The sequence below is a fragment of the Astatotilapia calliptera genome, chromosome 3 (genome assembly GCF_900246225.1).
Source record: "Astatotilapia calliptera chromosome 3, fAstCal1.2, whole genome shotgun sequence".
Classification (NCBI taxonomy): domain Eukaryota; kingdom Metazoa; phylum Chordata; class Actinopteri; order Cichliformes; family Cichlidae; genus Astatotilapia; species Astatotilapia calliptera.
The window spans coordinates 33355091-33376992 of record NC_039304.1 but is presented as its reverse complement, the minus strand read 5'-3'; the positions used below and the strand labels follow the sequence as shown (position 1 = coordinate 33376992).

At 40.4% G+C, this 21902-nt stretch overlaps 4 protein-coding genes across 11 annotated transcripts; 1 reads left to right on the top strand and 3 right to left on the bottom strand.

The window, feature by feature from the left end:
- Positions 1-4727: 4727 nt before the first annotated feature.
- On the bottom strand, positions 4728-6842 carry LOC113019346 (zinc finger and SCAN domain-containing protein 2-like). Of its 4 annotated transcripts, none has more exons than XM_026162990.1 (3): positions 6598-6842; positions 5766-5977; positions 4728-5686 (listed from the first exon to the last, which is right to left on the bottom strand). In XM_026162990.1, exons 2-3 carry the CDS (start codon positions 5974-5976, stop codon positions 4791-4793), a joined length of 1107 nt encoding a protein of 368 aa, XP_026018775.1. In that variant the 5' UTR covers position 5977; positions 6598-6842; the 3' UTR covers positions 4728-4790. The 4 variants fall into 4 exon arrangements, with proteins under 4 accessions (XP_026018775.1, XP_026018777.1, XP_026018778.1 ...); XM_026162992.1 differs by lacking the exon at positions 6598-6842 and adding an exon at positions 6320-6407; XM_026162993.1 differs by lacking the exon at positions 6598-6842 and adding an exon at positions 6269-6314.
- Positions 6843-7479: 637 nt separating this feature from the next.
- LOC113019347 (zinc finger and SCAN domain-containing protein 21-like) lies at positions 7480-9223 on the bottom strand. The gene is made up of 3 exons (XM_026162994.1): positions 8936-9223; positions 8509-8707; positions 7480-8416 (listed from the first exon to the last, which is right to left on the bottom strand). The coding sequence occupies exons 2-3, from the start codon at positions 8696-8698 to the stop codon at positions 7695-7697; spliced, it is 912 nt and encodes a 303-aa protein (XP_026018779.1). The 5' UTR covers positions 8699-8707; positions 8936-9223; the 3' UTR covers positions 7480-7694.
- A 515-nt stretch (positions 9224-9738) lies between these two features.
- Positions 9739-14979, bottom strand: pkmyt1 (protein kinase, membrane associated tyrosine/threonine 1). Of its 5 annotated transcripts, XM_026162984.1 has the most exons (9): positions 14826-14889; positions 13628-13674; positions 13136-13544; positions 12732-12969; positions 12366-12639; positions 12174-12280; positions 11919-12091; positions 10572-10789; positions 9739-10469 (listed from the first exon to the last, which is right to left on the bottom strand). In XM_026162984.1, the coding sequence occupies exons 3-9, from the start codon at positions 13502-13504 to the stop codon at positions 10097-10099; spliced, it is 1752 nt and encodes a 583-aa protein (XP_026018769.1). In that variant the 5' UTR covers positions 13505-13544; positions 13628-13674; positions 14826-14889; the 3' UTR covers positions 9739-10096. The 5 variants fall into 5 exon arrangements, with proteins under 5 accessions (XP_026018769.1, XP_026018770.1, XP_026018768.1 ...); XM_026162985.1 differs by lacking the exons at positions 13628-13674; positions 14826-14889 and adding an exon at positions 14918-14979; XM_026162983.1 differs by lacking the exon at positions 13628-13674.
- Positions 14980-15026: 47 nt separating this feature from the next.
- Positions 15027-20687, top strand: LOC113019345 (elongin-B-like). Its single transcript, XM_026162989.1, has 4 exons — positions 15027-15089; positions 15856-15990; positions 17380-17488; positions 19639-20687. The coding sequence occupies exons 1-4, from the start codon at positions 15087-15089 to the stop codon at positions 19749-19751; spliced, it is 360 nt and encodes a 119-aa protein (XP_026018774.1). The 5' UTR covers positions 15027-15086; the 3' UTR covers positions 19752-20687.
- Positions 20688-21902: the final 1215 nt, after the last annotated feature.

The following is a 21902-nucleotide window of genomic DNA, read 5'->3' as shown; positions in this document are numbered from 1 at the left end:
TAACATAATGCATATTCTCTCGTGGCATTTGAATCTCACTTGTGCCAGCACCTGTGGTTTCTCAAACGCTTCTGAGTGAACCGCCGCTTCAGAAAACAATGTTGATGTGCAGATTGCTTTAGGTTATGTGGTCACTGTTGTTTTTAGCAGAAAAACCCTGCTGACACATGCTGTGCAAAAACTCAAGTGGGTGCAAATGTGATAATTACTTACACAATACACTTGTGGCTGCTGACCAGTCTGCTGAAGAACAGTTTGCTTAAAATGTCACTCACTGAGCCATCGGTAATGGTAATAAATTAGTTTATTGCCTTTGCTTCACAAACCAAGTTTAACTTGCAATACATATGTCCAACCATCAGAAAGCCTTTAATCAGTCTGGAAAGTCGGGTAGCTTTAATGACAATCATGCAATTCAGATTTTTAAAAGGTTTCTCTGACATTTACCGAAATGACGACACATTCTGCAGGTGACCGAAAGAGGTCAACTCGTCGAGTTAACCTCCTTTTCAAACCAACGTTTCACAGGAAACTGTTATAACGGAGTCAGACCTAGAAGACACATCAATATAGCATTTGTAATGCTGGTACCATAGGAGACAAAGAGGCTCCTGCACACCATCTAACTTGCAAGAACATATTTATTTCCTTTTTGTATAGCCAAAACTCTGTGTTTTAAACACTTTGCTGCTTCATTTCTTATTTAGATTATTTCTTACACGTTTCCATGGGTTACAGGCTGCAAAACCCTAAGATCCACTGAAGCAGTGCAGCATGAGCTAATGAATCACTTACTAATAAGTTACAAATTAATTTTCATTGTGAGTACCATTAGAGTTCCTCTCTCTTTGTGGGTACAGGCTGTCAGCTGATAGAGTAACTGTTTTTTGTGATTTTAACTAGAGATGGCACGATACCACTTTTTTATGTCCGATACCGATACCGATATCATAAATTTGGATATCTGCCGATACCGATATGAATCCGATATAGTGTTTTTTAATCAACAAAACTGTTTTTTAAAATATCTTGCTGCATTTTGGAAGTCTGCAAGTTCATACTCAAGTTTAAAACAACAACTACACTAAAGCTATTCTGTTATACCTGTATACAAAAAAAATATTTCATAGTTCAGCAATACTGATCAATCTAATAAACTTAGACCTACACCATCCTCCCTATTCTGGTATTTTAAAGAGTACTTAGCGTAAATATTAAGCAACCTAACTAATAGGGTTCCAACTCCCAGCAACAACAAAAATAAATAAATAAAAAATAGGGAACCACCCCTCACACTCCACCTCATGATGCTTAATCAATGTAATCAACCTTAATTTGATGCAGTGTGAAAAAAAATGCACAGAAATCAATTATTTTTCAAGAAATATTAAATAGATTCAACATCTTTCTTCAACAAAATTGCAGACTGCACAGATGGTACCTTCCCAAATGAAAATGTACTATAGCTTACTAGGGTATATATATTAGACTTAATAGTCACTATATACAGTAATTGACTTCTATTCATTTTACATCAAATTAAAACTTTGGGTGTCAGATAATTATTTATTAAAAGCTCGACATTTTAAATGAGAATAAGAAAGAAAAGTATGTCTTTGTGCCCCCTTTTCCCTGTTCATGCCCTATCGGCCCCCCTGGCTAAACTTTGCTAGATCCGCCCCTGCACAGTTACCAGCCGTCAGCTACGTAGGAAAAGATCCTCGAGTAGAAAGTAATATTAAATAAATTGTAACAACAGCTGATCAAGCTTAAACGTGCTGCTGTTGTCCAGCCGCTGGTTTCCTCTTTCTGGTGCAAAGTGGACCAAAAACAAACAAGAGAGACTCACGACAGAAAAGCCGATCAGCTGAAGTAGCAGCCGGAGAGCGAGAGGCAGTCGCTCGTTAAGCTTAACGTGGGAATGCTTTACAAACATTCAGAGATGGACTTACACACGTGCTTTACTTTTCTCGGGGATAACTTTGTCGGAGATGAAATGCCAGGTTGCTAGCGAAGCTCCACATGCTATCCAGACCACCGACAGGTCCTGCATGCCACAGCTGCTCTATCACGTGATGCATACTGCTCCGACGTTCTGAGGTGAGTTACGGCGTGTTGCAAGTTTTGTGAGGTGCTTTCGTGATATTTAATGGATCGGATTACATTTTTTATTTTTCTCCGATATCCGATCCAGTAATTTAGGTCAGTATCGGACCGATACCGATACGTAATATCGGATCGGTCCATCTCTAATTTTAACATGACCTATGAAGCGGTTATTTCAACACCTGGCCGGTATAAAGGCAATATGAAAGGTAGAATTTAAGCTAAACAGCATCATCAGCCTCGATCCACCTTGGTGGTTTTTAAACTTCTGAATTACATTTTTTTTTAAAAATCAAACTATGTTAAATTTCACTTAAATAAAGGTGAATTTCATCAGTGCGCAAAAGCCTCAGCAAAGTAAATTTACCTGAGTTTTATATCATATATTTCACCTGGTTACCCATCTCCACCACTGCTTCACCTAATTTAAGTGGCCACGAATACCACAGCCTGCTCTACAGCAGCACAACACAGCACAGTACTGTACACTGGATGTAAACACTGCTAACATAGCAGTTTAGCCTGCACTGAACTGTGTAGTATTTTCATACCATTTACATAACACAAAATGATTCCAATTCAAGTTTCACAACTTGAAATAACCGTTCAGCTACAGCAAAACATCCTGCACAGATCTAGCTTCTGATAAAAAAACCAAAAACAGAACAAGAACCATTAACGTAACAATACATGTAAAACTTTACATTTCTAGCTTGTCAACTGTCGCTCTCTGAGTTTATAGCTTTTGAAAATAACCTCGTCATCCTCTTATTATTTTTCTCCATCTCTGAGTGATCTTATTACAGATTCACTTTTCTCTCTCTGAAAAATAGCAGCTGTATCTTTAGCTTGCATAGCCAAGCTGCACAGACAGTTTGTGTGTTTATTGCTGAGTTCTTTGAAATTACCTGCCACTTTAAACACAGTTACTCCATTTATGCTACAGTACTCTTCCTAAGTAAGTATCTCCATGGCATCAGCTGGAAGGACGCCAGACTGCAGCACATTCATTACTCATTAACCAAAGATGTGGGAATGAAACTTTAACCCCTGCATGTTTCCATGGCACAGAAGCACAATCACAAGCATTTCATCATCTTCTTCATAACTTCTGCAATTCTTTGTGGCATGCAGGATATCAGCTTTTGAGATCTGCATGATCAGAGCTCTCAAGCCGATCAAAGCTTTTGGGCTTCTGCTTGTCCACTCATGGACAAGTCTCAGTTGTTGTGTCCTTGGGCAAGACACTTCACCTACCGCCTACTGGTGATGGCCAGAGGGGCCGATGGTGCGATATGGCAGCCTCGCTTCTGTCAGTCTCCTCCAGGGCAGCTGTGGCTACAACTGTAGCTGCCTCCACCAGTGTGTGAATGTCAGACTGAATGAATAGAGGAACTGTAAAGCGCTTTGAGGGTCTCGAAAAGCGCTATATAAATGCAATCCATTATCATTATTATTATTATTTCTTTGACTATCCTACAAATGTCCTCCAAGCCCAACTTCTTCCCGTGATCCAAGAGCAATCTGGTGGCAATTTTCCAGCATGATGGAGCAAAGTCCATCAATAACAATCCCCTATGAGTAAGCACTTGGTGAGAGGAAAGACTTCCTTTTAGCAGGAAGAAACCGCCGGCAGAACCAGGTTCAGGGAGGGGTCATCTATTTGAATCTTATAAAATGCTTATTATTGTTCTTCATAATATCATAGAAACATGTAAAAAAATGCAAATAATCGAATTTTTTCAAATGAAGCAGCAGTGTTTATGAAACATTTGGGCACAACCCAACTTTTAGAAGTCACATTCCCTCGGAGCTTCACAAGACATACATATAAACACATTTTTAGCATACATAAGTTCGATTAGATTTCACAGGCCATACAAATGTATCGCTGAAGATTTACAGACTCTAGTTTCTTTACAAGCTGTTTCAAATGTAGCTCCAATAAAATCTTAACATCTCTCGATCTAAATGAAAAGCTCACATTTATATATAAACCTGCATGCTTTTGTGCCTTTCTTTTTACATTTCTAGCTTTATTCATTACACAGGGTGTATCAAAAGGAATAATCTGTTGTCAAAGTGCTTTAACTGTTCAGTCGTTCACCTGTAATGACTGAAACACTGTTTCTTTAAAAATACAGCCTTTCCAAATTGGATGACTCTTTTGATAAACCCTGTGTAAACCACACTGATGCCCGGTGTTTATTTATATGTCCTGTGTAGCACCTTGAGAATGTAATTAGCTGAAAGGTGACAGAAGCTTCCTGCTTAAGATCCTTCTCTTGAGCACTGACATATATATTCTTGCAAGTTACAACAATGCATGGAAGCCCATCTGCTGCCGTCTGTTATTACAATTTCAACACTCGGTTGAGTTGTGTCACCAAAGTAACACTGCACGGATATGATATACCAGATATATCAGATATAGAGAGTATGCATTTTTTTAAGACTTCCCCTATTTGGTTAAGAGGGTAAAAAACAGACGCCTGGCTTCTCCATGCTTAGCGTGACAAACAAAGGAGCCTTCCAACAGCTCCAGTTAGCAACAATTTAAATACACTGCAACTGTTTCTAAAACTAGGATCACAGGTCAAAAATCAACCTTTAAAAATCTCTAAAAAAGAAACAAAAAACTCTGCTGATTTTATTGATGTGCACTCGACTCAGTGCTGTAATCACTACCGCTGCTCCTGACACGCTTGCTGCAACTGCAGCGTCTCTCCGATGTGGATCCTCTGGTGTCTTTTGAGGTTCTCCCCTCGACTGAAGCTCTTTCCACACTGGCTGCAGTAGTACGGCTTCTCACCCGTGTGGACCCTTTTGTGTTTTTTCAGGTCTCCCGCCTGACTGAAGCGCCTTCCACACTGGACGCAGCCGTACGGCTTCTCTCCTGTGTGGCAGCGCTGGTGGATTCTCAGGTTCCCCACCCTGCTGAACGTCTTTCCACAGACCACGCACAAGTGGAAGCCGTCTCTCCTGAGGTGCTCCATCCTGATCTGTCTGCCGTCCAAACCGGCCCTGGTGTTCTTTGCTAATCCATGCCTCCTGTGTGCCATGTGATTTGAACGAACAAAAACGAGTCCATAAGGCTCGGCGCTAGCTTGCGGCCTGAGGGTCTCGGTAGAGGTGTGACGAGAGGAGTTGCAGCTTAAATCCATGCAGCCGGTGTACTGAGATTGAAGACATGGTTGTTGTGATGACATGCAGTCTGTGGGCTCTGATTCACTTTTGATAGCAGCCATGTTTAACCCAAACAGTGCGCTGGAGTAAGGGTCTGCGCCGGCGTCCCTGGTTTCAGACGGCATACGCTGCCCCTCTAAGTTGTGCGTTGCATCTGCCAGCTGTACTTTGTGGTGGTCTGTGGACATTTGCGCCAACTTGGACTCAGCTTGTGTCTGAATACCGCTGTGGCTCTCTTTTTCTTTAGTCTCCTGCTTCAAGCCATAGTTGAGCTGGTTGCTGTTTTGCTCTGCGAGAGCAATAACATCCGAGTCATGCTTCTGAATGATGCGCCGATCCTGCTTTGCTGTTGTGTCGCACTCCTCTGCTGATGGCCCACTTGTAGTCAGGACAGCTGTGAAATTTGCAATCATGAATAAGAGACCTTAAGCAGAACAAAAATGTTACATTATCTGTAATAATAAATTCCTCACAAAAATTATATGTGTTCTCATGGGTGCTTTCTTTTGGTATCTTGTCCTGGAGCTCCTGCAGTCTCCTCTTCAGACTCTCGTTCTCTCTCTGTGTCCTGGCTGTTTTCTCCTGGTACTCTGACACCGTCTCCTTCACCACCTCCAGAACCTCCTGCACGGCTTCGGTCAGGAGTCTGGCCACCCGGGCGTTCAAACGCTCAAGTTTAGACATCCTGAAATGAAACACCACTTATGAGAACACATCTGTTTTTATATATTCATTAAGGAGAAATGTATGATAAGCAATACCGTTGATGCTACCGCTAGGTGATTACACTCATCAACCACCTAGTTAGGTACACCTGCTTAACTGCTCATTGTGGGGAATATTTTTTTGACCTCCTTAATACCAACCAAGCATAATTTAAACACCACAGCCTACCCGGTAATAAAATCTATGCTATGAAGAATTAAGGCAGTTTTGAAGGCAAAAGGGGGTCCAACCCGGTGCAAACAAGGTGTACCTAATAAAGTGTCCAGTGATTGTATATGACAGCACTGATGGGTGCAGTTACCTGTTACTTCAAACAACGAATTAGAGCCACCTGTTCTTTCAGAAACCAGTGATTACCTGTCCTGTTATTAAACCGTCATGCAACGCAATCAAATGATTTCCTACTACACTTCCATTCAGCTACATTCACCTTATTTTGGTCCGAGATTTAAAACATTGTAAACAGGTAAAATGATGGTTACTCATCTTCTAGAACCTGAAATACGTGGCAGTGTTATCTTGTAACTGTTACTAATATCAGTTTTAGATACGAGAATATTTTTAAATCTCCAGGAGTACCTGTAAGCTAGTCCCGAAGTTAGCTTCGTATGTCAATGTTTTCCGTTTAAACATCCCAGAGGTCCAAACACTTGGTCATAAGGCTATCGTGTTAGCAAAAATATACATAAATAAATCAATTTTAATGACAAGTAATTTATCCTATCAAACTTGTAAAGATAATTTATTTAAAAAAAAAAAACTGACAACATGTAACAAAGCAGATCCACGAACAGCAAAAACAATCTTTAACATCCGGAAGCAGAACTCTGATCACGTGTGCAGAGGGGTTGTTTTCAAAATAAAAGTCCGAGTGAAACGCTTCTGTCTTCTTCTTATCATACAATAAATTGTGATATTGTGAATTATTTTGTTATATTAGGCCATCCTGAACCCTTAATTTTTTGTGACATGACAGAGCCAATAAATAAAATATCACATATCTATATCTGAAGTCACAACAAAAGCATGAATACTGTCTCTGCACCTCAAGAATTATTACAAGAAGCCAAAATTAGGACCCTAATTGTAATCTACTCCTAACAGTGGCACATTATAAAGAGATCAAATTATTTTTTGAAGAGAACTGAGTTCATCCTATTGCTGAGGTCCTCCAAAACAGTCTCAGTTTCCCATCTGGGTCTTTGGTAACATTAATAACCCATACCTGCTAAAGAAATATGTTACAACATCACAGAGTAATCAAATTAAATAAGTGACCCTGAACTGAATAAGTAGAAGAGATCCCAATTGGTGGATATATTTTAGAAATGAGCTGTGGCTTCCAGTAGGTGCCTTTAAGTCTGATGATTCAGAACAATACAATTTTGGTTTTGAGACTGATTCAAAAGAAATTGTGCACCCGTCTCAAATATTGCAATGGACCACACAGAAGGACCAAAAGAATTTGATCAGCTAATTATTTTATTTGGAGATCACAATACAGAAACACACTACAGACTCCATGCTTCAAAATCTAGTAATGGAACAAACAAAATCTGACCAACAACAGCAGCTCAGGAAAACACAAGTGCTCCCTAAGAGGCAGTCTATTCTGTGAAGAAGGCATATTAACCTCTTTATATGTTTTTAGCTGACCTCGAAAAACCCACCAGCCTTCACAGATGAGTCTGCTGGTGCTTCTTTAAGTTACTTGAGTGACTGAAGCTTTTCCCGCACTGGCTGCAGGCAAACGGCTTCTCTCCTGTGTGGTAGCGCAGGTGTACTGTGAGGTACCCCGACTGGCTGAAGCGCTTGCCGCACACCGAGCAACAGTACGGCCTCTCCCCTGTGTGCACCCGGTTGTGTTTCTTATAGTCACCTGCATGCCTGAAGGTGCGACCGCAGAGAGAGCAGCTGTAGTGTTTTCGGACGTTTCTCTGCAGTTTCTCTGCTGAGGACGAGCAGCCCACTTCTGTGTTGGTTTGGTTTTCTTCTCCGGCATCGTTTGCACTGATGTGTCTCGCTGGCTCCTGTACGTCACGTTCTGAATCAATGTAGAAAACTGCAGACTCACCTCCGAGTCCTGCAGTGCTCGTTGATGGATCGCAATAAAAATAATTCACAATACGCAAGCCATCGTTATCTGATGCAGGCTCTACTTTCGTTTTCTGGTCATTTTCAGTATGCAGAGGTGCAATGAAGGGTCTTTCGTGGTTTAATAGTGAGGCTGACTGTCCATCATGTGTCTTTGTTTTCAGATTTCCCAGGCTTTCTGTTGCACGGTCAGGGGAAAAGCAGGAAGCACCTAATGACTCAGTGTCTTTATCAACAGGGATGACCACCTCTTCTTTCTCTTTCATGTCTGCTGGGATGGATGCAAACATTTCTGGCACAAATCCTGCAGGAAGACACACATTAAACTACTTTAAAAAAGTTTAAATCCAGCTGTTTCACCACTTGTACTCACAGCTGGATCCTTTGTTTTCTTACCATTGCTCTCCAGGTTAATTCTGTCTTGCAGCTCCTGCAGTCTCCTCTTCAGACTCTGATTCTCTCTCTGGGTTCTGGCAGTTTTCTCCTGATACTCGCACACAGTTTCTTTCACCACATCCAGAACCTCCTGTACTACTTTAGACAGGAGCTTTTCCACTCGAACATTAAGGCGCTCAATTTTGGCCATCTTTAAGGACTAAGAAGACAAAAAATTAAGGAGCATATTTAACAGACTTTTGCAGGATGCAACATGTGTTCTGCACATTTCCACTTAGATAAATGAAAGAAATAATGGCGATTGGATATTTATGCAACAAAGAACAACAACAACAAAAAATAGCAGAATGTATTATTTAAGAGGAAAGCAGAAAAAACGGGAGTGCATTTTTACTACCAGTTATTAACAAGCCGAATGCTCACATACCTTGAGTTTAATGCGATCCCATGAAGCATGCGCAGTCTCAACAGCCGCTCAAACTGCAATCGTGAATTGTTTAAAATATTAACACTCATGCAGGTAATCGTTTCCCTTTAAAATGATTCCTGCAGGTAGATTAAAAATGGCAGCCAGTGCGTCCGCCGAACATCTTTGTGTGAAGCTTTTCCTGCTGTAAACCGGGTCAGGTGTTAAAACGGTTTAATAAACAGCGCGATAGCAATAAAGCGGCAGCGTCCTCTTCATGGGTTTGAAGCGTTCCTGAGGCCCGTTGCTGCCACCTACTGGTAAGGGCTCAAAACATAACACCACAAAGCTGTACTGCGTTTACTAAAATTCAAATATACTGTACCTCAAACATGCACTATGAAAAATGTGTTTCTGTTGACTGTCCTATGGGCTCAAATTGTGGTCATAAATATTTTGTACTTGTAAATCAGAATGCGTATATATATTTGTGCATCTGCAGATAAGAATTTGTGTGTGCGTAAGAAAAAGATTTGTGTGTGTAAAAATATTTACACAAGTTACAAGTTGTTTTTGTTAAGGTCTGGTTACAGATACAAAGCAAAAAATATATATATAAAAAATACTGTGAAACTGCACTCAAGTTTCAACTTACAAGTACGAGTTTTGACCCGAGTTTTCTTCCTTTCAGCTGATTGGTCAATGTCTTGTCAATCACAAATTTAACTATCCAATCAGAGAACAGATGACTACTCTCAAAGGATAGCCTGTTATATCAAACTGTAATGTGCACAAGTCTAGAGAACAAAGAAACACCAGTCATGTCGTATTTTGAGGTGCTTTATAGTCACAACATGCTCCACAAGTTCAAACTCTGCTAGCTTTGTTTTGTATCTCACGAGGTAAACAACGCAGAGTCACAGTCACAAGTCGTTTCAGCAACTGATTACACTGGCACAAATCAAAAAAAGAAAAGAAAAGTGTTCTAAGGTCTGAGTACACATCCAACCCTTTTCCCCTAAATTCATTTTTTGTTTCAAATGCACATTAAAAGAAGCTGTTACAAAATGGCAAAAAAAAATATTTACAAGCTAGTAAACTTATTACATTAATACATTAGGTCTTTGTCACATTACATTTTTCGCACAAAAACTCATGAATGAGATAAAGGCAGTGTTGTGTTCATCGTTCCCCCTCCAGAGCCGTTTCTTCGAACAAGCTGAGCAGGTTCTTTGGTTCCAAGCTGGGTCGAGGAGGTACGACCTCCTCCACTTGGACCCAGTTGCGCCCACGCCGCTGTGAGGACTTGGTGGATGGAGAGTGTAAGCTCTGGAAGGAGTCTGCGTCCAGCTCGGCATGTATGGGACTCACTTTAGGTGTCAGTGTGCGGCAGGAGCCATTAGTGTGGATGCTGGAAGGGGTCTGAGCAAGTTTACATGAGAACCAGCCACTAAGATTTGAGTGAGTGGGTGTGTGGGCAGGACTCTGGTGATAGCGCATTGGCGAGCCCGGGAGAGGCGTGGATGTGCTCTCTACAGACAATCTGGATTTTACCCTGTGACATGAAAACAAAGGAAGATAAAAAAGGAGAGTTAAACAGAACAAATATACTCACTTAAAAATTTTCTTCCATCCTATTGATGCGATAATTCTCTACCTTTGTGAGAAGGTGGGGGACAGTTCTGGGTCTGTGGGATGAAAAAACACTGCATCCTCTTCTGGGGTCCCGGAGTCAGTATGCATGGCACTGAGAGGCAGGGTTAAATCCCTGTCCCAACTGTCTTTAGGAGGAGTGCAGGGAGCTGGATTGTTCCAATGAGGGAGGAAGGGCAAGCGAAAGAAGGAGAGGAATCTACACCCAAAGGAGACTACGATCTATGAAGAAAAGAAAATATAGAAAAATGTATTTGTCAAGGTTGAGGAAAGTAAACTTTAAAGGCTGAAGTTTGGAATTGGCCAGGCTAAATTAACTTCAGGACTGATTCACTGGATTAGAGATTTTCTAACTGATCATCTGAAAAGCTTTGTATTAATCATGTTTTATTTGGTGAAACCATTGTTAGTACGGGGGATCCTCAAGGGTGTGTTCGATCACTATTGTTATTTTCTGTTTAAATGACATGCAGGGAATGTGAAAATGTTAAAATATGCTGATGATTGTCTTTTGTTTTTATAGGAACTCTAACTATTTTGTTCAGGTTCATAGGTTGAAAGAGAGGTTTAAATCTTGTTATTTGTTGATTAATGTCCACAACACGTGTTTCACTTGAATAACACAGACCCGATGGACAGGTTTTCCACTTTATATATATTGATGGCAAGATCAACTTTATAATTAATGCTTTATCCATTTACAAGGAAGCTAATCAGAGATTCATTGTTATCAGGACGTCAAGAGGTTTCGGAGTTAGGCACAACGTTTTGGAAAGAGTTTGTCAGCTTGATTTTACATTCAGTATCTCAGCCTGGTTTGGTAGCCTGACTGTGGCAAACAGGAACACAATAGCAAAATAAACAGGATTGTCAGAATTTCTGGAAAAATGATTGGTTGACAACAAACTTTATTGGCTAAGCTGTGTCATCAGACCATCTTCAGGAAAGCTTGGTCTATTGTTGCTGACCGTGAACACCCCCATTATTCTGACTTTGAATTAATGTTCTCAGGACAACTTTATAGGATCCCTCTAGCTAAAGGGGTATAAGGGATCATTTGTACCAAATGCAATCAGCATGCTAAATAATAAGATGCTGTGGTGTATTTCTATAGTTGTATTGAATTTATAGATATGCATATCTATGAATGTGGGCCGATATCTCCCAGGATTCATGAACTGATTGGTTGATTTGTGGCTTGGTGAACCGAAAACAGCTGCCCATTATGTGGACAATAAAGTTATTCTATTTTTAATGCTGTGGCATCCTTACAAGGACATTTTACTAAACTGTTAATCAAAATAATCAATCCTAAAAGATTAATATTTAAAGGATTTAGTGATTCTGTTACCTGACACAGGGAGGCCAGTGTCAGCATCGTCTCAGCAGCCATAAGATACATGCGTCTCCTCCACCTGCGTTTCCTAACAGAGGGGAGGGCAAGAAGCTCAGAGACTGTGGGTCTCTCAGACGGCTCTGGGGCCAGCATCATCTGAAGGACTGTCTGAAGCTCCTCTGACAGGCCTGCAATCACACATGGAAGTTTAAAAGAAAAATCATTATATCAGATGAGGAAATTGATGAGGCCTCCTAGAGCAGATCTCACCGTTGGTAAACTCTGTGGGGAGACAGCCTCGCCTGAGCTGCTGCCACCCCTCGCCACCATTTGGAACCTCGATATTACAAGCAAGCTCCAGTATGGAAACCCCCAAACTAAATAAAAAAGAATGCGATAATATTTAGACACTTATTTCAAATCAGATCAGTCACATCTGTACATAATGAATCACATATGTACCTGAAAACATCTGCAGCAGGTCCATACTCCCCACGCAGCAGCTCGGGGGCCATGTATCTGGGATCACCCTCCTGAACATCGTCCTTTGATTTCTCCCCTGCAGCTCCCATCTGTTTGAGCTCAAGCAGCAGCCCGAAATCGCCCAGCTTCAGACGACCAGAGGCGGTGATGAGGACGTTGGCGGGCTTGAGGTCCAGATGCACGAAGCCATGAGAGTGTAAGTGCTGCAGTGCTGAGAGGAGATCGCACAGGTAGGCCCAAGCAGCAGGCTCGTCTGTTTACAAGCAAAAAACACAAGTCAGCATGAACGAGGATGTAGAAGTTTTATACAAAATCACAGCTGATACAAACTGTTTTTGGGCAGACCTGGGCCAGGAGGCTGGTTCTCAGCGTGATGCAGCAAGCTGGTGCTGCACAGCTCTGTCTGGATGTAGAGTCGGCCGCACTCCTCCCAGGCAGCCACGAAGTTCAAAATATGAGGGTGAGGACACAGGTGCTCGTGATTCCTGGCTTCCCTGACGCTCCGATTCCTCTCACTGTTACCCCTGAAGCGCTGAGCAGAGCGTTTGACTGCGTACTGACGACCATCTCTGTTGCTTTGCACCTGGAGAGAGAAAAGAAAATATCCAGAAATTACAACTTTTGGAAAAATAAACAAACAAATACTTAAAATCCTGAATTTTCCAGTTTCCTTGATGTGAAGAAACAGCAACACCAAATATATTATGTTATTATATAGCCCTCTTTATTTAAATCTGTGTTTTGCTCACCTTGTAAACTTCTCCAAATGATCCCCTCCCCAGCAGGCCCAAGTTAGTAAAGCACTGATTGAAGTAGGACTGCTGTTTGCTGGGATCATACGCAGAATTTGGAGATTTACTGAGAGAATTAGACAGGGGTGTCCAGGGGGATTGATGCTGAGGAAACATTCTGCTCAGCGGGGGGCATCCTTTAGACGGTGGCAGCGGAGGCAAAGAATTTGAGAGACGAGCAGGGGAATAGTAGGATGAGTTTGACGTAGACGACGAGGAAAAAGGCAGCCGGCGCTTTTTGAGAGAGAAGGACTGCTCCGCGTGGGAGAAGTGGGTTGGAAGAGGGAGAGCCACCCTCGGCACTGTAGTTTCCACCGCCACAGACATTGTGTCGACCTTTTCTGTTCTTTACTATAAAGACAGGAAGCTGTAACAGTCAAAAGTAAAAATTGTAAACATAAGCAATACATACAGCTACATATATGTAGATGTGGTGAGAATTTTACATACACTCTCTTTTCATAGTTGAATGATTTAACAGCATACATCTTAAGTGGCTGTAAAAAAGAAGAATTGGGTAAACGAGTTTGGATTTATTTTAGATTTTCTCTAATACACACAAGGTCAAGAGTATATTCCGCCACTTATATTTGGTTAAATGTCCCTGAGCAAGTTGCACCTCGATTAGACCCCTTTGGTACCCATCAACAAGCATCTGGCATAATTGTGGTTGGATATCTGACCACTCGTCTTGACAGAATTAATTTAAATTAGTTGGTTTCCTGGCACAGACTCTGCTTTTAAGCCTAATCAGTACATTTTCTACAGGGTTGATGTCAGAGCTTTGGGAAGGCCATTCCAGGTTAGCCTGCTTTATCCATTCCTAAACCAGTTTTGATATGTAATTGGGATCATTGACAACACAAGTGAACACACAGGATTACAGAAAATCCCAAATAAATTCAAACTTGTGCACCCAGTTTTTTGTTTTTGGTAATTAAAGATGTTTGCTGTAAAATCATTCAACTCTGGAAAAAGGACAGTTCGAATAAATCATTAAAAGCTCCAATTCAACATGGTATTCATTCCCACATTGGGTATTTATAAATTTCCTCACCAGAACTGGAAGTTGATTTTTTTCACAACTAGTGCTCAGTTTTAATGGTTTCTTTTCATCTAGTTCTCCACAGAGCAAAGGCAAAAAGGTATTATTTATGAAGACTAAAAAAAACAAACAAACAAAAAAATGGGTCTTTCTAGACTGATCCCCACCCATTTAGCACTACTCCTGGTACATCTGGTTTGACAGGTTGTAGAGCTTTTGTCTGATATCGGTATCGGCACAGTCCTCTCGATCCATTGATACTAAACCCATTTGTAGGAAGACAGGTATTCCTTTTCCCAGCCCAGCCCCTGGCGTCAGGGGGAAAGTAAAGACCCGCTGATAAAACACAACTGATTAATTTTTCCAACATAACTTTTCGCTTTGTTAACGTAACATTACTCGAAGCACAAATACTGTCCATTAGTTTATAGCAATGACAACTGTCACCGCAGCTAAACACCTGTGGCTAACGTTAACCCCGGGGGGAACAAAACAAACATGACAACACAGCCTGATTAGCTGGCTAGCCCGCGAGAAGATAACTTACTCTAACTGACATTTTATATTTAACTATTTAATTAAAGCGGAATTAAAAAACGTTACCTCGCAGACCATAGTCCACTTTTGACGACAGGTTTCAAAACAGCGGTCTTCTATCCAAACCCTGCGCGTACACCCTTCAAGCGTCAACCTACCTCGCGCCAAATTCTGAAACTCTCACGTAGCGCTGCGTAGCTGGTCCCCGTGAATACGGAATGTACGAGTTGCGCATGTACATTGCGCAATATCCGAGAGCAGTGCAGTCTGGGCTTTTGCTGCAAAACACAGAGCTGGCGTAACTGGCTAGCTAGCTGACCACTTGAAATGGTAACTTTAATATTATTGCCGATTAGTTCGGGAGAGTCGTACGTAGATTTCGACACTCTGTTAATGTTCGGCGATGTGTTCAAACGTATTAACGTGATAATAACAGCGGATACTGTTGGCTATAGAAATGTTAATTTCACTTTTGCTTTGCTAGCTTAGCCTTTCCATCCATAACCGAGGGGGTGTAGCTAGCGAGGGAACTTAGCTCAGCTAACCTTGGAAATGCTGTAACGCTAGCTAGCTAATTAATCCAGGCAATATCATGTGGTTAGCTGAGTGTGTACTGTATTTGTCAGACCTATTCCGTGTGTTATCTAGGGCTGTTTTCCACCGAACTATCAAAACAGTTGACGTGTCGGCTAATATCGCGCTAGCCCAGAGCTACGTCTGCTTCACACTGTTCACTGTTATTTGCTAGCGTATGAATAAATGAAGTGACACTTATCAGAATATCTATTACAGAATCCGCTATCAAATTTTCATGTAATATAACCTTTTAAAAATCTTCGCTGTACAGTCAGGTTAGGTGTTTAAGCAGTTTCGGATAGGCATGCAATATTAACGAGTTTTGTGGCCTAATGAGATGTTTTGTCTAGTAAAACGGGGTTATTGTTGGTCATAATATATATTTACTCAAGAACTATATTTTTGTGGATAGACGTTCTTGATGTGGAGTAACGTTTCATAGAACCCAATCCTCAACTTCTTGGTAAATGAGCAACTGTAGCTGGTTTTTACATTGTGTGCCCCCCTTTTTTCCTTTCAGGACGTGTTCTTAATGATCCGGCGTCACAAGACCACAATCTTCACAGATGCCAAGGAGTCCACCACTGTCTATGAGCTGAAGCGTATTGTCGAGGGAATACTTAAAAGACCACCCGAGGACCAGCGACTCTACAAAGTGAGCTTACAGCATCAGAAAGACTAAATGTGCACTTTAATTTTGCCAGAATGTAGCCAGTGTTAATGTTAACATTCACAGTAGTTGAATATTACCCCAACAAACTTCAACCTCATGGTAAATATTGGTAATTATTGACCTATTTCAAAATTACCATTGAATAGGAAATTATCAGAAAAATTTGCAGTTGTGGAAAATCTATTTAGATTCTTTTACCTATGACAGATTTCTGATCCCTTTCAGGCAGGTTTTTAAAAGCTGGCATCTGATGTGGGACATTGTTCTGTGCTCATATTGCTTGATCTCAAATAGCTTTTCTAACCTGTGGAGTTTCACAAGGCTCAAACCTGGGCCTATTACATCCTTCCTTTAGCTGGGATCGTTCAAATCTTTCGGGGGCATTACTTGTCATGTCCATGCTGAAATGTCTTTTAAGCCTCACCAGCTGGATAGACTGTCCACCCTAGCTAATTGTTTATAATGATTTAATGTTTGGCTTTCCAGCAGTTACCTTGTTTTAATCTTCAGTGAGACTGAGACCAGGATTATAACTCCTCCTAAAATATATTCAAGAACCTGTCAAGCGATTGCCTCCTTTTGTTCATCTTTGAAGTCTAGTGTTTGTAATCGCTCTGTAATATTTTATGTCATTTTCTGGTTTCTTTCATTAAAGGAAGATTTCCAAATTGTAAGCTATGGTCTTCCATGCTGGACTGGAGAAAATTGTTCATATATTTGTGTCTTCGTGCTTATATTACTGGAACACCCTATTTACCCGCTTAGATTAATCATCTCTTTCATACCTCCAAATGATACAAAATGTTGCATCCAGACCCTAATACAGACGTGCTCACATTCTCTTTGTTTTATGCTCTTTACGTCGGCTCACAGTTGATTTTAGAATTCGTTTTAAAATTCTCATATTTACATACAGAGCACTAAATCAAGCTCAGACTACTAATCTCAGTTTCTCATTAAACACACTGCTTCGCACTTGCTCAAAATACATTAGTTGTTCCTCATATAAGATTGTAGACTGGGGTATAGAGCCTTTCAGTCTGTGGCAGCCAAGACTATGGATCAGTCTGCCACTCCAGCTATATTTAGCTCGCTCTTTAGACTTCATGGAAAAGTCGTTGAAACCTTTTTGGTTTAAGTATTTAGATTGTGTTGTAATATTTTTGGTTTTGTATTGCTATTGAACTATGTTTTAAGTATCTAATACATTTTATTGTGATTATTCCCAGTTTTCACTTGTTTTCCTGTGCAGTAATTTGTAACTCTGTAAATAAACATTGCTTACTTAAATATTTTCTATCAGAAACACGCTCTGCATATTAGTTGGACTATCTTCTTAAATTCTGAGGTCATGATATTTTTGTATTACAGGATGATCAGCTGCTAGAGGACAGCAAAACTCTGGGTGACTCTGGATTCACCAACCAGACTGCCAGACCTCAAGCCCCAGCTACAGTCGGTCTGGCCTTTCGTATTAATGGTATGTTGTGGTTATGCTGTTTGTTTGGTTTTAAAGATCAGGGGTACACTACACAGCAAAAATGAGTACATTCCTATGAACCATTGCTTAAATATCTTAGTATAAAAATCGTTCTCAGAGTTGAACTGTCATGTATTTACTCTTTATTTAAAATCAGAACAGTTTAGAGTTACAGTGTTAAAGTAGCGGTGTAGTGGTTAAGACATGTGAATGACCTTCTGAGGAGACACAAATCCTGCCTCAGGGGGTTGCAAGCTTGTGTACTGCCAGTGCGAGCCCAGATAAATGGGAGGGTAACGTCAGGGAGGGTATTTGGTGTAAAATCTGTTCTAAATCAAACATGTGGCTCCCTCTATTAAGGCGGCTTCTTGGGAAATAAGGGAGCAGCTAAAAATACCTCAGTTTACTTTATTAAAATACGGGCTTCACTATAGGAACTCACCTATAGGAAACACACGTTTTATTACTGAGATAATTTGAGATGTCCACCTTTACATTTGGTGGATGATACCATTGTTCCTTGTTTTTATATAGAGATGTTCTTCCTTTCTTTAGAGACAGTTTCTTTAACATGGAGAGCCTGTGTTGTTCTCTTTTTGTCTTAAAAATACCCCAGTAGTGTTTTCTTGGATTTGAGTCAGGCAACATACTTGGCCAGCTTATAGTTTCACTGTTTTCTCCTTAAGGAACTAATGTGTCATGTTGGCAGTCTGCTTTGTTCATGTCAGACGCGCTGGTGTTTTTATGTGAACCTAACTGATTTATTTCCATTTGAGCAAAGAAAGGACTCAAAGTATTCGCAAGCAAGCTATCTTTTTATTTCTTTAGGAAGGGTGAATCTGAAGTTTTTGTTCTGAAGCTCAAGTAAGGGTTTTTATTTATTCCCCAGGTTGTGATGCTTGGAAATTGACATTGTGCAATCTCCTTCAAACTGTCACAGAAACTCTGCTTTCCTCTGATAAGTCCTGTGCCAAATTAAAGGCATTTTTCCTTTTCTTTTGCACAGTTACATTATATAAGTAGTGCACTGGCCGTAGCATCATTCTGGGAAGACAGACACTCAAGCACTGTTGCTTGTTCTGTTGGCTAAATTACTTCCTCAACATGTCTTCAAGTTCTCCAGAGCCCTGATAATGAACTGATCATTTGATTCAGGTGTGTTGACCCAGGGTGATACCTAAAACCTGCAGGACACTGGCCCTTGAGGCCCAGAGTTCCCCACCCCTGTTCTAAAGTATTTGAGTTGAAGATTCATAAAAGGTTATATGCTACATGTAATCTTGGAAACAGTGTAATTATTGAGAAGGAATAAAATTTGAGAATCAAGTGATGTTCTCAGTTCTGGTGTGTACTAAATTTTCCTCTGTCATAAAGAGTAGTTTTCCGTTTTACCAAGAAGTATGACTCTTTTTTTTTTTTTTTATGTTAGTAGCACGACTGGTGGAAAACGTTTGTGCTATTCTCTTTTAATAAACCATCACTGATCTCATTTAGCAACAGTGTTTTTCAGTAGACAACCATGATGAATGACTGACTAATCCATTCTTTTGCACTGTAATCTGTGGTCTTCAGCACAACAACATGTCTACTTTTCTATTTTTTTTTTTAAATATATATTTATTTATTTTTTAGTCTTTTTGCCTCTCATACTGTATTTATTTAGGAAATGAGAGGTGGCTCGAGACTTTTGCACAGTACTGTAAATCGCATCACTGAATGAGTGTATTGTGTGTCACTCAAAAGAAAGCTTCAAGGTAACTTCTCCTTCAAAACTCATTCCTTAAAAATTAAGGTGTGATTTTATTCTGTAACTAACTCAAGAAGACTCATTGTAGATTTTCAGCGTGGATTTACCAGCAGTTATATTTAAGAGCATGCACAAAGGGCCCTCAGCGGCATTAAAATGTGTTGCGTGTAACCCGAGTCCCCGTGCCTTAAAGCTGTGGCTCAAATTATGCACTTCTACCTTTAAGTGCATTGAGCAAAGCTTGTCCTTAGTTACACGAGCATGAATCTGTTTTGAAGGATTTTCCCCTGGATACACTTGCTCTACAGTAATGATTCATTTCAGCAACCTTTTATTATGTGCAGCCACATTAAACTCTGCTGTCACGATGGAGCTCATGCTTCCTTGTCTCTGTGCCCTGCAGATGAGATGTTTGAGCAGCTGCACATCGAGGCCTTTTCCAGCCCCCCGGAACTCCCTGATGTGATGAAGCCTCAGGACTCTGGTAGCACTGCTAATGAACAGGCAGTGCAGTGATGGCAGAGGCAGGAAGCGAGCATCGGCGGGAAGGATGGAAGTGGCAGTGTGCAGATTAACTGCGGTGAAGAAGTAGCGGGGTGGAGGATGTGTAAAATAGTTTCATTTGATTGGATGGGGACGTTTTAGGTAACCAAGCCGATCCATGTTACCTTCATGTTGTCATCTCAACATCCCCCCCACACGTTTTTGTTGTTTTTTTTGTTTGTTTGTTTTTTAACTCTATTGATTTCCACATCACATGCAGTTCAGCTCCTTGAATTTGCTCCTAAGCACCGAGTGAAGAAGTTGGTTTGGAAAGTGTGATTGTGTGTATGCGTGCGTGTGTGTGTGTGTGTATGTGTTGAGTTATTCTAATTATTATCATTAATATTTTGGAAAGGGTGGAGGCGTAGTTGTGTGTCACAGTGCTCTAGAATTAACATGCATGGGTAAGAGTCCAGTGTGTGAATCAGCAAATGCATGAACAAACTCAAAACAAAGGCTTTACATTCACAGAAGCAGATAGACCTACCACTGATTCGTTTCTCTGGTCTGATTCCCACTTTTCGTTGTACATTTCTGATTCGATCGTAAACCAGGAAGAATGTCTGTAAGATAGTTGCGTTCATTTTTGTTTTCATCATCATTTTGTTTCTTCGGTTTGTTTCACGCGTTAGTCCCTTGTTGTGTTTCACGCACTGAGACCAAAGGCAGGTACCTCTTGGACAGCAGAGGGATTATTTTTCTTCTTCTTTAGTTGTTTGGTCAAAGGATATTCTGTCTGTGACATACAGTATATACACAGGAGGAGCGTTTCTTGTGTTAAACTTTTCATTTTGTAAATGCACACATCACAAGTCACCAACACTTACGTGGCATCTTCCCCTTATTACACATGCATAGCCTGTAACTGTGATCTTGCTTAATTAAAAGTTTTTCCTGTTTGGTTTTTTACTCTGACTGCTTTTTGATTTGTTTGTTTTTTTTTATGTTTTTTAAGTTTGTGTCAGTATTTAATGAATAAATCAGTAATTCAGTGTATTGATCTGTGTTGGAGGCACTGGGCAGGGCTGTAGCAGTGATTCTTACAACCATGTAAAGCCTGAACCATGAAATAATTTCCAGAAAATTTTAACTTTTTGACAAAGGAGTGTTTATTGATCCTTGACAAATTAAAAAAAAAAAAGAGAACTTAAATATTAAATTGCATATGTGAGTTCTAATTTGCATCATATTTGCTTTTTCATTTGATTTATGTATCGCTCAAAAAATGTGTTTCTGTTTTGGGGGTAAAATCGAAATCACTGATGATGTAGAAGTCACAAAACTCATATACAGGTGTGATAGTGACGTTAACAATGCCTCTGTCCAGCCCATATGTGAGCCGGCATGCACAGTAAGCAGGTATAACAAATTGTCATATTTAAATTGTATTATTTACACTTGTGCTTTTTATTCTGTGATATGTTAAAAACTGTGAAACTGCTATTTTCTTTCTGGGATTTGTAGAACAGGATGGACAGTTTTTCTTTTATAATATAGATTCACTGTAAAATTAAAGCTCAAATCAACAAAAACGCCCCCTTCAAACCTCCAGGAGGTATCCAAAAAGCACCAGGTTTATTTTAAGCTGTTGATATTTGGTCCTAACTTCTACACTAATTAAAATTCTCCAAAAGGCATTGCCAGCAAAAATGTAGTGTAGAGGTCCAGTTAAGTGACTGGAATGAGTCACTTAATGAGTTGTTTTTCACCATATCACTGTCATGTTAAAACAACCTGAAGCTGCAAGAGTGAAAAGCTTACCTGGAACCAGAGGAATGCAGCAGGGATTAGGGCTTTGGACATTTCGTAGCAGAAAACGCCACAAGTAGAAATTATGGCATTAAAGATGATTTTAGTTCTATTTAGGGTCCATGAGAGTGAAACACAGCTGATGCACAGCTGCCAGACCTCCACCTGTAATACGACCATAGGTTACTACGCCCTGCAGTGGCATGTCTAAACATTAACCGTGAAAGAAGTTTCTGCATCACCACCACCATCTGAGTATAGTTAACATTACATCACTAACCTTAACATAATTTACCAGTGTCGTGCTCCTTCAAAAGTCTGACACATTCATTCTTAGCCTTTATTTTTCTAAATAAAGCTTTTGTCATAAAACAA